Raw genomic sequence first — 14,035 nt, forward strand, 5'->3', positions numbered from 1 at the left:
GCGTTCGGATGTCAAGAGCACTTTTATGGGAAAAGGTAATTAAAATTTGAACAAAATAACCTCTCAGTGCAGATGGAGGGTTGGGAAGGAAAAAGAGTGACAAGGAAAAAGATTGTGGCAGAATTTTACACTATAAACTGGAAAGCGTGAATAGAAGTAACAATATAGATCATCAATATTTAATCCTGTGCTAAAACCAAGAGAAAATGGCAAAACAATTTCTTCAGCAAATTTCACACGATCAAAGTCTGCAAAACACTATAGTTCTTTTTGCAATTCCCCAATCTTCTTTGATGCCAGCAGACGTAAAAGCGTGCACATGTGCAGATGCATGAACTTGCACGCCCATGCAAAGACACACTCTCACAGCTCGTTAGCGTCTGATTGGCAGCGAAACATCCAGAGAGGTAATTGGCACATTTCTTGTCATTAACGACCGGGAAATTGCCACATGTCAGCTGTCAGCGGATACAGCCAAGTGACAGACAGTGAGATGGAAACTTAGACCCGGAGTGGAGGAGAGGAAGATGTGAAAAAGGAGCAATGCAGGAAAAAACAGGACACAGAGGGGGGGTTGCATGTGCATCTGTATGAGAACAGTTACTACAGTGTCAAAATACACACTTAATCTATCATTGGAGAGGGTCGAGGGTGAACATGAAAGAATAAAAGATGGGCACGTTTTGGGGTTATAGGTGGAGCTGTGAAGACCTAATTGGTTATCAGAAGGAGAAGGTTCACAATGACAAAAAAACCAAACATCATAATTAACCTAAAGCAATGAAAAAGACCAACATGATCAGGATCAAAATGTGTTGGACATCTTGTAAAGCAAAGTAAAGAAGCTGAACATTACCAATAATTCTAACGTTGTAAATCTAACTACTTTTTATTATGGCTTTAGGTGACAGTCCAACATAAAGTACCATGTGGGAAGAAAATTATAATTAATCTTGAAGAGTTTGTTGTGTGTATGCTGCATATTTTAGTGACCTTGAGTCAATTCTTTGTAAAAACATCATTCGCTGCAAGTTCAGCATCAATCTATGTTTCTGTCAGCTTCGCACACTTGAACTTAGTATTTGCTCATTCTATTTTGCAGTATAATTCAAACTCCCACATCTGGATATCTGTGAACAAGTTAAGAAATTTTGCAGAAAATTCCAAATTAGATTTTTGTAACTCTAAATCTGCTAATTTATCCAAATGGAATCCTTTACATCTGAGCTTTGGATCTCTGCAGTAACAGTGGGCCTCGCTGCTGCTTCCTTGCCAGCCTGTCATGGTAACAGCTTGATAGCTTTGCTGTTAACTTTATTTCTTGATGATCGACTAGAATGTAATACATTTCCAAGGCCTTAGCAAAAAGCAATGTTCTTTTGAAGGCAAAAGACTTCACTGAATTTTACTAAGGGGTATTAAAGAGGGTAAAACATTTTTATATATTATGACTTGAGATGTTTGTCATTTCTTAATATTTTGTACACAGTGAGCCAAAGCTGTATCTGTGGTCGTTAAATTACCATTTTTTTAAAGTTACGTATGTCTTTAGGTCTAGAACTGGGGTCTGCATCTCCAGTCCTTGGGGATCGGCATCCTTCAACTTTTAGATGCATCTCTTTGCTTCAGCACTATGAGTCAAATAATCAGGACATTAGCAGACCTCAGGAGAACTTTACTGAATACTGAAGGGGTAATTCATCCATCTGATGCAGGTGTTTGACGTCCTGGAATGTAATCCAGGACGTCAGCCCTGGCCTGGATTTGAGGAACCCTTGTGTAAACATCTGTGTAAAGACTTTTTATTTGTTTTGTAAATTCAAATATATACTCAGACCTTGAACAGCTGCTACTTCAGATCCATTTTCTGAACTTGTTCCAATCACCAGATAAAACGGTGACTTTATATCAGCATTTTATCCCAAATGTGATCTGGCGTATGACACATGATCAATTCTTGATTTAAAAAATTCCTTTAGTAGCTGCCAGAAACTGTAAACACATATCAAGTTCAGTCCAAATTCAGGGTTCTTCTTCAATGTCCTACCACTGTCATTCCTTCCCCTGTCTGGTCTACAAACCTCGCTGCAAACCACACTGCAGCAGCAACGTGGGAGTAGCCACCAAGTGGGACGCCTCAGTGCTCTGCCTGGTTGTGCCAGCACAACATTAATTAGCCTAATACACAGAACACACTATATACAATCCACGCACTTGTTAAGAACCAACGCGAAGCAAAAGCAGTCATTACTCACCGCAGAGTCAGAAATAGAGTGCACAGCAGTGTGTGGGGGAAGAGAAGGGTGTGAAAAGACAAGAAAGGTGAATAAAAAAATGTTCCTCAGAAAAGTGAGACAAAGAAGTCATTATGAGCTCTTCAACTCCTTCATGTGAAGTCTAACTATCTGTCTCGCCTAAATTATTCATTTATCCCTTTTTTCACAGCATTTCCTCTCCAGAGTCGAATGACAAACCTGGAGGATGAACCACAATAGATTACCAACTGATAATTAAATCATTTATTGTCAGAGAAGAAGCCATATGCTCTGCAGATGCATGCATGACAAGTGTGGGATTATGAGTGGTATAAATATTCACAAGCCCAAATTCACAAAGGTACAATGTCTTGAGATGCGATGGTAAAAAATTATTTTCAACTTGCAGATTAGATGGCGTTGATCAGACAGAACAGAGGAATGCAATGATACTGAATAGAAGCAAATATGCAATTGCTGCTGCAAACATTGACTAATCTAAAAATGTTAAAGCTGCTGTCAAACTATTTTCTAGATTCCTGTGTATGCTGGCATATTCAAAACACATATTAAGAGGGTCTGAAAATGAAAACATGATGGGGATTTTTGGAAAGTCAAGTCCTATATTTTGATTATGTGTTGCTTTTGACAGAATCTCACTCTGAACAGTGTATGCATGTGTGTATGTGTGTGCATAGGTGCGTGGGCGCGTGCTTGTGTGCGTGTGTGTGGTTAATAAATTAATACAATTATTAGGCAACAATAGAATGAACTGAAATGGTTCTCATCATTCAGTTAACATTTTTCAAAAATATTGTGTTGATATTCGATGATGAAAAAACACACTTTAGATCACTTTTGATGGACTGACAATCCAATATAAGATTTGGACCAGAATGCACTGTAAAAGCGAACATGATCAGACCCCCTCTATGTAATGTCAGAGTATGGCTGGATTTTTTCACAGAAGATTTTGCAGCAGAAGTACAGCAGGTTTTTGTCAGTTCCACTGTGCTGTTTATGTTCCACTAGACAGGATTAAATGTGAATAATTAGGTTCTGTGTTGAGAGAGCAGCATTCCTTCTCGCAGTTGAACACACTGACTCAAGATTTCTTTCTCCATTGTAGCTTAATGAGAAGCCATAATGACTCCGAATAGCTGCCTTCAGAGTAAACATCCAACTTCCCCTTTTCAATGTCAATGATAAAAGGACTCCATTCTTTCACTCTGTGATCTATTTGAATGTTTTAAGTGATAAATTGTTCTATCGTGGAAGTTTGGAGCCAAATGCAAAGGAACTTTATATTGCCAAGTCATAGTCATAGCCCATGCAACACAGTGAAATAGTTCACTCGTTAGTTTTAAAAGCACATTTCTATCTCATTTTAATAGTCTTTTCTTACTCACAGGATGCCCCAATGAACAGACTGCAGCACAGAAAGCTTCTTCGGCATGGCATTTTCCAGGTAAAGCTGAAGAGAAGTGACTCACACAGAGAAAACCAAAAGCTCACAAATGTGAGCCATTACAGGAAATCACAGCCTTTACACTGGAAAACTTTGGTGTTTGGCAAGTGAGCACCTGAAGGGCAATCTTTGGTTGACTGCAACAGGGCTGTAGTCGGGTGCCCACTAACACATTAACTCCCACGGGAAGTCTTGATGAAAATGCACTTAGCTATTTCCGTGGGCACTGAAGTGCTGTTACTCTTGACATTCCTGGTACCCCTTCATGGCTCAATGAGGCCCCATTCTTCCTGGAAAAAAAGTGCTTAGCTTCTTGTTGGCAAGGAAAACTAATATGCAGCTTCTGGTTTGCTTCCAAATCACCTTTAAAGTGAAACTAAGCCTAATCATCAAGAATACCAGACATTCATGTGGTGTACACTGAAAGGAAAGCTGGTGATGTCAATAAAGCTCAGCAATTAGAGTGATTGGAATATATTTGAGTTTCTATAGAAACATCTCACATTGTAAACAAGTTATTATTATGCCAAGTCTATACCAATTAATGTGTCCCAAAACTTCACAGTGAAAGGGAGAACATCTCGTCTTCTGCCATCTCTTGGACAAATTGTTTTGTGACCAATCCCCCCAAAGCGCAGCTCTACCTCAAACCAAAACCCTGCTGATAGAGACCTGACTGCTGTGTAATACTGTTCATAAATAACTATGGCTAATAACACAAATAGCCTCATTTATGATATAGAAAACAACTCTGATTATGAGATTTATATATGTATATATTATAAAGATTCCCTTGGAGTAATATTTATTTAAGATAGATAGATAGATAGATAGATAGATAGATAGATAGATAGATAGATAGATAGATAGATAGATAGATAGATAGATAGATAGATAGATAGATAGATAGATAGATAGATAGATAGATAGATAGATAGATAGATAGATAGATAGATAGATAGATAGATAGATAGATAGATAGATAGATAGATAGATAGATAGATAGATAGATAGATAGATAGATAGATAGATAAATAATTTTTGTTTTTTTGACTTTTTTCAGCTCTAGGGAACTTTATTTGAAATAAACACATTAAAATTCCCAACAAATCTGAATTCATTTGCAATTGAGACATTAAATTAGATTCCAACAACGAATGGGACTTGAAATGGCTGCATCAAGGTCTTTAGGCTCTGCATACAGTGTACCCGCTATAACCACTGCATTACAATACGTTTCTTCTGAACATATTTTAAATTAAGTGTGATTATCTTTGATTGAGCCTAAATAAATTTTAATCTTACAAAGAAACCTCTTGTTTCTACAAATCTGTAACAGTAATCATTCAATGGAATGGTAAGTAGTTTAGCTGATTTTACTTAAAGTATGTGATGGATTGGGAGACTGATTTATTTATGCATATTAAAACAGTTTAAATGTCAGACATCATTTTTAGACCTTGAAGCTTTGGGACAAAACGTAAATGTAACGCATTGTAATGTGCTTAGCAATCTAAAAGAATATATGTATGAAATCTTAAATTTGGCTTTTCTGTCTCAAGTGCTAAAATTCTTTTGTTTAAATTTTTCCTGTTTTCCAGATGGAGAAGCTTGAACAGCAGATCTTTGTGTTACTCTGCTTTTTTCTCAGCAAAGCCAATGGACTTAATCACGGCAGCGAGGCCTGTTCCCCACGGAGCATCAATGACTCGTTACCCGCGATAACACGGCAGGACCCTGGCTGACGGAGGCAATGCCTGAATTAAAATCCTGCTCCCATGGAAACGGGCTTAGCAGCTCGCTGTGCAGCATCACCTCTGAACTTTCGTCTTTGTCTCAGGGCCGTGACAAGTGCTGTGAAATGGAGATGGGGCCTTCAGCAGAAGAAAAAGCACAATAATGCTACATTCTTTTAGCTGTCCATTTTATGAGCCTGCCACATATTTTTGAAGTATGAAAAGGGGCCAGCCTTGCTTGTGGAGAAGCCCTTCAGAAGTTGATGAAAGAGCTTCATGGTGGTATTCAAAGGGGGAAAGATCTGTACTGAGCTGACGGAACCCCACCCTAGTTTTACCTTTATTACTATAACTACATGCAGCTTCTAGTTAAGCCCACATAATAGTGAAACAGTGTCCTTTACTGCTAAATGGCTCCCTCCTCTTTGTTCCTTGAACTTCTCAACAGTTACATTTTCCCCTCTGTTCCTGATTAAGTATATATCAAATATTCATGGCTATGGAAACGTGTAACAATGGCTCTTAAGAGAGCCTGCTGAGTATCTAATTTATTCAGACCATACATGCCTGAAACCCTACGCTGCTTCAGAAACCTCACTCTCTGTTTTTCAGTACGCCCAGGCCAAAGTTCCACTGGTAATGGTCGCAAGGAGAGCCAAAATAAATGCCTGCTGCTTGTTTTCTTTGTGAGTGTGGGTTACTGTGTGGTGGACTTTCCAGTATCCAGGGACTAGCTGTTCTCGGATAAATGTATGCATCAACTGCAAAAAAAAAAAACTATTCAAAAATATCTGTTAGAGCACCTCAAGTTGAACTCTAAATTGCTTCCGATTTTTCGTTAGGGAAATTTGTAGAAACATCACAGAAACTATCTGGACTATTCAGCAGAATCTTTACTTTGAGGGCAATAGCCTCGGCAAAAAGAAACCCATCAAAGAATCACAAATACTTAAATAGAACCATAGGATGTTATTACTTCGGTTAACCAGCCTTATGATGTAAATGGTCCAAAATGCGGGAAGACAAAGAAGAAGGGCTGGAGCTCATTGGGATCAAATAGTGCAGGGATTTTTTTTTTTAAAGTGAGAGGAGGCTATGAACTTAGTTTTGTTGTAAATGCATCTATTTAGTATTTTTGTTCACATCAGTGATTTTGCTAAACATGTTTCCTCTTTCTGTGTATCTCTATTTTTGTTAAATTCTGAACCGTCTTATTTTGTCTCTACCTGAGAAACAACATCTCAAGTAGAGATGTTGAACAACATGGGGGCTGCACAGTATACTGATTCACAATCATCATTGGTGCAGCAATGCAAATATGCTGCAGCCCTATTTTTAAACCATTAACATTAAACCATTGTATTTTGAAAAAAAGAGAAACCAAACAACTTTTGATTTCTCCTTTTTAATCCAGTAATGACTCTCGAACTACCTGCCGGTCAGGTAGTAGAATCAACAACAAGGAAAATTATTTTCCAAGATGTTCACCTGACAATGAACAATCAGCACAAGTATATGTCCTGCTTGTCCTTTTTATGCAAGGCACAATAACCATCACATACAGCTCACATAAAAAATCCAAAAGTGCTGTGGGAGCAATGCTTTTATAGCTCAGCCACAGGCTGCCCTTCTTTCAGCCTCTCAGTAACTGGCCAAAGGCCTGCAAAGGAACCACTGAGTGAACCAACAGCCCACTGGAGGCCTGACAACATCCCAGTGAATCAAGCCCTGACAAAACCATAACAGCTCTCCTCCTTCTGCCTTCAGCTTCTTTCATCCTCTCTATATTTTGTGTGTCTTGAGCGGGTGAAATATGACAGATCTCTTCCCGTCGCAGCGGCTGCTGAATTTTTTCTGTAAATTCATATGTAACCACAGCCTTAGCCCCATCTGCTTTTTTCCAAGGCTTCTCTTTGGCAAGCCTGTGTGAGAAAAGAAGGCCTCACAAACACAGATGAAAAAGCAGCTTTTAGTTATTCCTTTTCCCCTCCACTAAATCACCTGGCACTAGGGTAAAACGGGGATATTACCATGTGAAAAGAATCTTTTAAGCACCAATTTGTGCACAAAAATGAGGTTTGTTACAAAAAACTGTCAGCAGTCAGAGTACTGACTCATGCAACAATATATAGTACATTTATTGGCTTCTGAAGCACTGAGTAAAATGTCTAGCAAAATATCCATATCAACTTTTTAAAATTATTATTTAATTGGGTTTTATTGTAAAAGAAAACTAAGTAGTGCATTTCTCTGAAGTGTTTTTAAAATGTCTTGCAAAAATACAAATCAAACTGATTAGTTAGCTTGTTTTCAGCTTCTGAGTCAATATTTCACAGAACCTTCTTTTGCTGCAACTGCAGCTTCAGGTATTGCATATTTAAACATTGCAAAGGAACTCTGCCCATTCATCTTTTTGGATATCGAACCTGTCAGATTGTGAGTAACCATAAATTTTCAAAGCTTGCAACAAATTCTGTGTTTGATCAAGAACTGGACTTTGACTGGGACATGAGTTAAATTATTATGCATTGATCCATATTATTCCATCGATGATCTGTCTGCATGTGTTAGAGATTTTTGTCCTGCTGGAATTTGAACACTCCAGGGAAAGTTCATCTTTATACTTTTGTAGATAATGGCTCTTTCTATTTGTTGAAGTTCCAAAGCCTTGTGAAGGGCTTTGCAATTTTTTCCAAACTTATAGATCAATGACCTATGTTTTATATTGTATTGAATGTCTTTACATCAAGACATTATCTTCTGTTTCAGATATTTGGCCTACTTCGTGTCGTCAAGCGGATTCTGTTTAAACCCTTTATTTATTCCTCAAGTGAATAGTGAGGACTACAGTGACTAGTGAAATGTTTTAATCACAGCTAATTCAACAATCAGCACTAATTCTGGAGGCCAATTTAAGGACTGTTGTCATTATTTAGTTTGATTATCCTTTAAAAACAGATGTCTTCTATTTACTCTGAGTATTTATTGGAAACTTTGATTTAAAAAAAAAAGTCAAAGTAGGAAAAATCTGTCAGGGGTAAATATATTTTTTACAGTTCGCCATCACTTGTTTACTTTAACTTTACAGCTATGCACCACTTTGTGCTGGTTTATGACAAAAATCTTGATGAAATGCAATGCATCTTCTTTTTATAATCTCATAAACATAAGTATAAGGGGTTTGAATGCATTGACAAGTCACTGAATGTTAAACTGTGACTCTCTGTTCCGACTACGGTTTAATTTTTAAACCAACAATATTGAACAAATGAAAAAGTTTAACTTCTGCTGCTTACCGTGAAATAACTCTAGCTCAATTTCTAAAAGACAGTCTAACAAGTATCATAATGATATTACCAGAAAAAGAACATAAAACAAAAACACATGGCCAACATAGTAGACATAGTTGGAGCATGACCGAACTCCAAATGAGCACTCAAAGGTTGGAGAAATTCACTCAGACAGCCATACACGTACTCAGAATTTTCAGGAATCACAGCCAAAGTGAATGCTGGGTTGCACACAGACGGCAAGTCCCACAACTTTTGTCCACTCAGCTTGTCAGCACTTTTAGGAGGGATAAATTCTGCACAGTTCCACTCACTTAACTCAGCTTTTCCGGGTCAATCAGCCTTCAAGAGTTTAGCACCCCCAACTTCCACCCATCAAACTACACTTGCACTCTGTATTTTTATGTTCCTGCTATCTCAACTGAGCCTTTTCAGACTGAGTTGTAACACTTATAAGAAAGTAGGAACTATTAGCGAAGTTAAGGTTGCCCAGACACATTTCTTCTTTTTTTTGTGCTCTCTGCAGATAATTGTCTTTCCATCAAATTGCTGTGACAAGCTGGCATTCAGGAAAAAAAAACAAAAAAAACAAAGCACTTCAATAGTCCATGTAGCGGTGCAAAATGTCATTATCTGTGCACTGTGCTGATTCGGATTTGTTCAGCATTGTTTTAGGGAAAAAAGAAAAAAAATCATCAGTGTAAATAATAAAAAAACATCCACAGTGGTTTTACATTTGCTTGTGAAATGAACAGACTAAATAGATGAATACGTAGCAATATGGATTTTTGCAGTCCTTTAAGTGTTATTTGGAAAAAATTACATCAGACATGATGTTGACTTTTAATCAGAAACTGACCCCAAAAAGTCAGGGAAAATCACATAAACCTCTTTACAGAGAAGCCAGTTTACTGGATTTGAGGTGGGAGCTTTCAGCCAAGCTTAGGGTGGAAAATCTCCACTGCCTCCATTTCTCACGTCTATATCAGAACATTTTTTTTACACTTTATTTTTAAAGTGAAGAAAACACTGACATTATTCAGACATTTTTTTAAATGTACCAGCTCAGTAAAAATTTCTTTTAAATCTTACCTCGGCTGCTGGGATGCCTTCAGGCGGGCGACACTGCAGCAACACTTCCTGCTCAAGTAACACTTCCTTCCCCAAAGGTTCCTGATCAAATGTCTTTCTCAGGTCTGCAGGGAACAGACAAAGCACACTGTGCATCAGCATGAACCTAGACCACAGTATGATACTGACAAGTAGCTGTAGTAACATATTTTAACATAAAGTTAGGAATAAATGCTGAGTAAAGTGAAAACATTTTTATCACCAAATAAATTATGTAAACAAACTGCATCTTGCTGACTGTTTCAGGGGTTTCCAACTCCAGTATTTGAGTGTCACTGTCCTCCAACTTTTGGATGCATCTGTGCTCCAACACAACTCAGTCAAAAGGCCAAATTACTTGAGTAATGTCAGCAAGTTTTGGAAAGGCCTGGTCATTAAGCATTTATTTGATTCAGGCGCATGGGAGCAGGAATGCATCCAAAGGTTGCAAGACTGTGGCACTCAAGAACCAGAATAACACATTCATAGTTTAGAAACAGACTATTAATGCACAAATACACAAGGAATTAGGTTTTATTCTATCATATCCTAAATTTTACAGTGAAGTGTAAACTGTAGGCAACAACAGCTCAGCAGAGGCATGTAAATATGGGAAACATAGCACTTTCATGATAAAATCTCGTAAATCTTTCCAAAATACTCCACACCACACATGCACATTTCATTTCTTTACTGAGACAAGCTTTTGTCTTCATTCTTTTTTCATCTTCATTTTCCCACTTTGTCATCTTTTCAATGAAACTGTTGGCCTCATTTTCAGCCCTTGACAACTTGTGCTGATTGTTCATTGTCAGTTGTCTCTGCAGTGTCATAAAAACACCTGGCACTCTCACAGGCAACATTCTGGCATCTCATGAAAAAGACCTAAACTAGAGATTAACCAGAAGAAAAAAAAAGAAAAGGCAGCAAACGTGATTCTGACACACGATTGACATGTCAGGTGATGAAAATCACTTTTTTTTCATATTCACTACAACAGAAACATGCATATTATGTTAATTGAGTTCCATAAACTGCCCTCAACAGTATGCATGTGTGTCTGCATGGCTGTTTGGCCTGAGTGTTCAGGCTATACCTGCATTTTGACTAATTCAATGGGCATAGACAATGGATACATGCATCAAATCTAAGAATAAATACTATTTTGTGTTTATGAATGGAAGCTATGCCTTGCTAAACTTGGATGCATTAATTGAGTTCAGTGTAAATCAGTAAAAGGGATGGAATGCCTTTTACTGGTCCTTCTTCATTTTCAGTTGGATTTAAAATTAATATTGCTATTTGATTGTATCTTTAATGTGTTATAGTCCTTAGGAATTAAAATACAAATCAGTCAAAACTGGAATCGACAGTTTAAGAACCTCAAAGAAATTTGAAATTTGCATTTGTCAGGAAAAGCCTGAAATGTGTATCTCTACTTCCGTCTTTGTTCACAAAAAAATGACTAGTTTTGAAACTTGACATTCCTTGATATAGTAAGCAGCCTAAACCTTGTCTTTACTGATACCAATTACATTGACTTTCAAGAATGAAGCTGGTCCTAACGCACTAATACCACTTTTTTTTTTTTTGCAGTGCAGGAAGAATTGTTGCTTTTCAATGCAGGGAAGTTTATTTGTTGCCTACTGCTTCCAGCAGTTCGTCATGTTTTTATTTAAGCTCTTGCATTTCTCAGTTTTCCAAGGACCAAAAGTAAACGAGGTCATGCTGCATTTAGTTTCTATCCTCCTTAGCTTTTTAATAAATGGCCTAAAAATGTGCAAAAAATGTTGGTCAAACAATTTTACTTCTGAGCTGTTATTCAGTTTTATTTATATGAATTCTTTTATGTTTTTTGGCTCTGGTGGCCTTTATCCATTAGTAGATACTAGCTGGACAGGAAGTAGAGCAGAGAGAGAAGGGGAAGACATGCAGTAAATAAGACCAGAACCAGGCATCAAACCCAGGACAGCTGCGTCAACGACTGTAGTCTGAGCATCTGTAGCACCTGCTTTGCCACTGAGCCATGCGACGCCCAGATATTTATATTTTTACATCCTTGTTTTATGGCTGCACAGCATATTTAAATTGTATCATATTACAACAGTATCAGCATTATGCACATCACAAAAAACAGATTTAACTATTATAAGTGTCAGCCAATTATTGGATACCATGCATACAGGGTCTCTATGCTAGTAGTATTACATAGATTAATACGTTTTAATTAATTGTTTATTAATCAGAAATTGTATGATTTATACATACAATGTAACCTAATGTACTGGAGGCCGAGTTAAAATTTATATGGACATGTGTTACATACTTAGCCTTACATTAACTCCTTCATTTTTGTGTCTTTTTATGATCTGTGCCTCTTCTTTGGAAATGTGGAGACGTTGATTTTTGTCCATAAAGAAGTTTTACACATCTAGACCCCTGCTTTCTTTTTTGTCCAGGAGACAGAGACTGGACTCTGTTTGGCATAAAATTATTCATATTTTCAAAAAAGGAGTTTCACTAAATAAATAACAGTAAAATACAAAGATTTATCCATTTTATTTTCCAGCAATAGCTTTATCTCGATGTTCATCTTCCCAAAATTCAATGCAACATTCTCTGTTGACATAAATTCATGGTTATTATGTCTTAGATGACCTCATAATGGTGCAATATTTTAAAAATTGAGACTAAAACTAAAAGCTCTAAATGAGAAGCAGTGATGCAGAGTGAGCATATAGTGTTGTGCTTTAGACACAAAATGCACATAAACCTCTTAACTCTGAAACTCGTGGACTAAGCATGTAAAGAGACATCAATATCTATTATGATACAGTGTCTTGGGAGATCAGTACAGAAGGAGTATAAGAGAAATATACCTTTAAACTGTAGAGAAACATTTAAAAGTTTTATTTGTGCTTTAGTTTAATAATACTAAATGGAATTACATTATATAAAAATAGAGAGGTCTGGCTGTTTTTTTTTTTTTTTCTTGTGTTTTTGTTTTATAAAACACAAGACCCAGAGGAACCAAAAAATACACATATTTTGATGTTCAAAACACTGACTATGAGTCCCTGTCCTTGTTCCAGTTCATCTTAAGCATGCCTTCAGGGGAATATGCTCTGATTCCAAACATTTCTATGAGTTTTAAAAAGCTGAAAGGTTGGATGATAAATTGAAAAGATTTTTTTTTAGATTGAAATACAAGAAAAAGGAATAACTAGACAGGCGTTCTCTTTGAAAAACAATTTAAGGAATTTTATCCAAGGACAGACACATCATTTGTTTTTGTCTCCAATAAACAGAAGAAAAAAGGGGACGAAAACAACATGCAAAGGAGGCTATTGAAGTTTCTGTTTTGTTCTAAAAGTTATGCTGCTAAATCAGAACAACACAGATTGATTTCTGCTTAAACTGCCTCTTAAAGACAGAAGATCGCACAGACACAGTGTGACAGGTGAGGAGGCAACACAGTCACACATTCTAGATGATACATTTTGATTTACTGCATATGCAGTACAGCTAAATCTAATAAATCAAATTTGATTTATTCACATAAATGCATTACAGCATATGGAAGTCTTCATGACTGCTCAGTGTGCAGTGATTCAGCATGCCACTGGCCACTTTAGAGTAAACCATAAAAGCTGGCAGCCACATCCTGGTGATAAGGTCCCAAGAGGGCCTAAATTTAGACCCAACATATTTCATAGTAAAAGACAAAGTGCAAGTCAAAGAACAGAAAACGGAGAGGAGAAACAAAAAAGGTTGTTTTGTTGCCACAAATACAAAGTAAAATGAACTTGAAGAGCTTTTTAAAAGTATTTACAGCTCTGGAATATTTTCTCATTTTGTCACATTTTATAAATTTCATATTGTTAGGAGAGTACATACGAACATCAATTTTGAGTTTAGCTAAGTATAAGTCTGACTTAGTTTTCTTCATTTAAACATGTTCATATATTTCATTACTCCATCCTGCAGTAGCTCTGGTCAGCTCTGTTTCGGTCTAGATTTTCAGGATAATACGCAGTTAGTTTTCTGCTCATCTCATCTGACGATAGTGCTTTCCGTAACTTATCTGCTGTGTCCACTGCATCCCGTTAGGTAAACTCTAAACTATGCTTCTTTCAATAATTGCCTTCTTCTTCCCACTCTTCCACAAAGATCAGA

At 37.0% G+C, this 14,035-nt stretch overlaps 1 protein-coding gene across 4 annotated transcripts in view; it reads right to left on the reverse strand.

Annotated features, from left to right (window-relative positions):
• The window catches only part of unc5cb (unc-5 netrin receptor Cb), a 139,587-nt gene that overhangs the window by 35,132 nt on the left and 90,420 nt on the right, over nucleotides 1-14,035 (reverse strand). For all 4 annotated transcript variants that reach the window (XM_055040139.1, XM_055040138.1, XM_055040136.1 and 1 more), the window contains exon 4: nucleotides 9,842-9,945. In XM_055040139.1, the coding sequence (XP_054896114.1) occupies nucleotides 9,842-9,945 (104 nt within the window). The remainder of the gene's footprint in view (nucleotides 1-9,841; nucleotides 9,946-14,035) is intronic.

This window comes from Poeciliopsis prolifica, unplaced genomic scaffold (genome assembly GCF_027474105.1).
Source record: "Poeciliopsis prolifica strain line A6 unplaced genomic scaffold, Auburn_PproV2 SCAFFOLD015, whole genome shotgun sequence".
In the NCBI taxonomy this organism is placed as follows: Eukaryota; Metazoa; Chordata; class Actinopteri; order Cyprinodontiformes; family Poeciliidae; genus Poeciliopsis; species Poeciliopsis prolifica.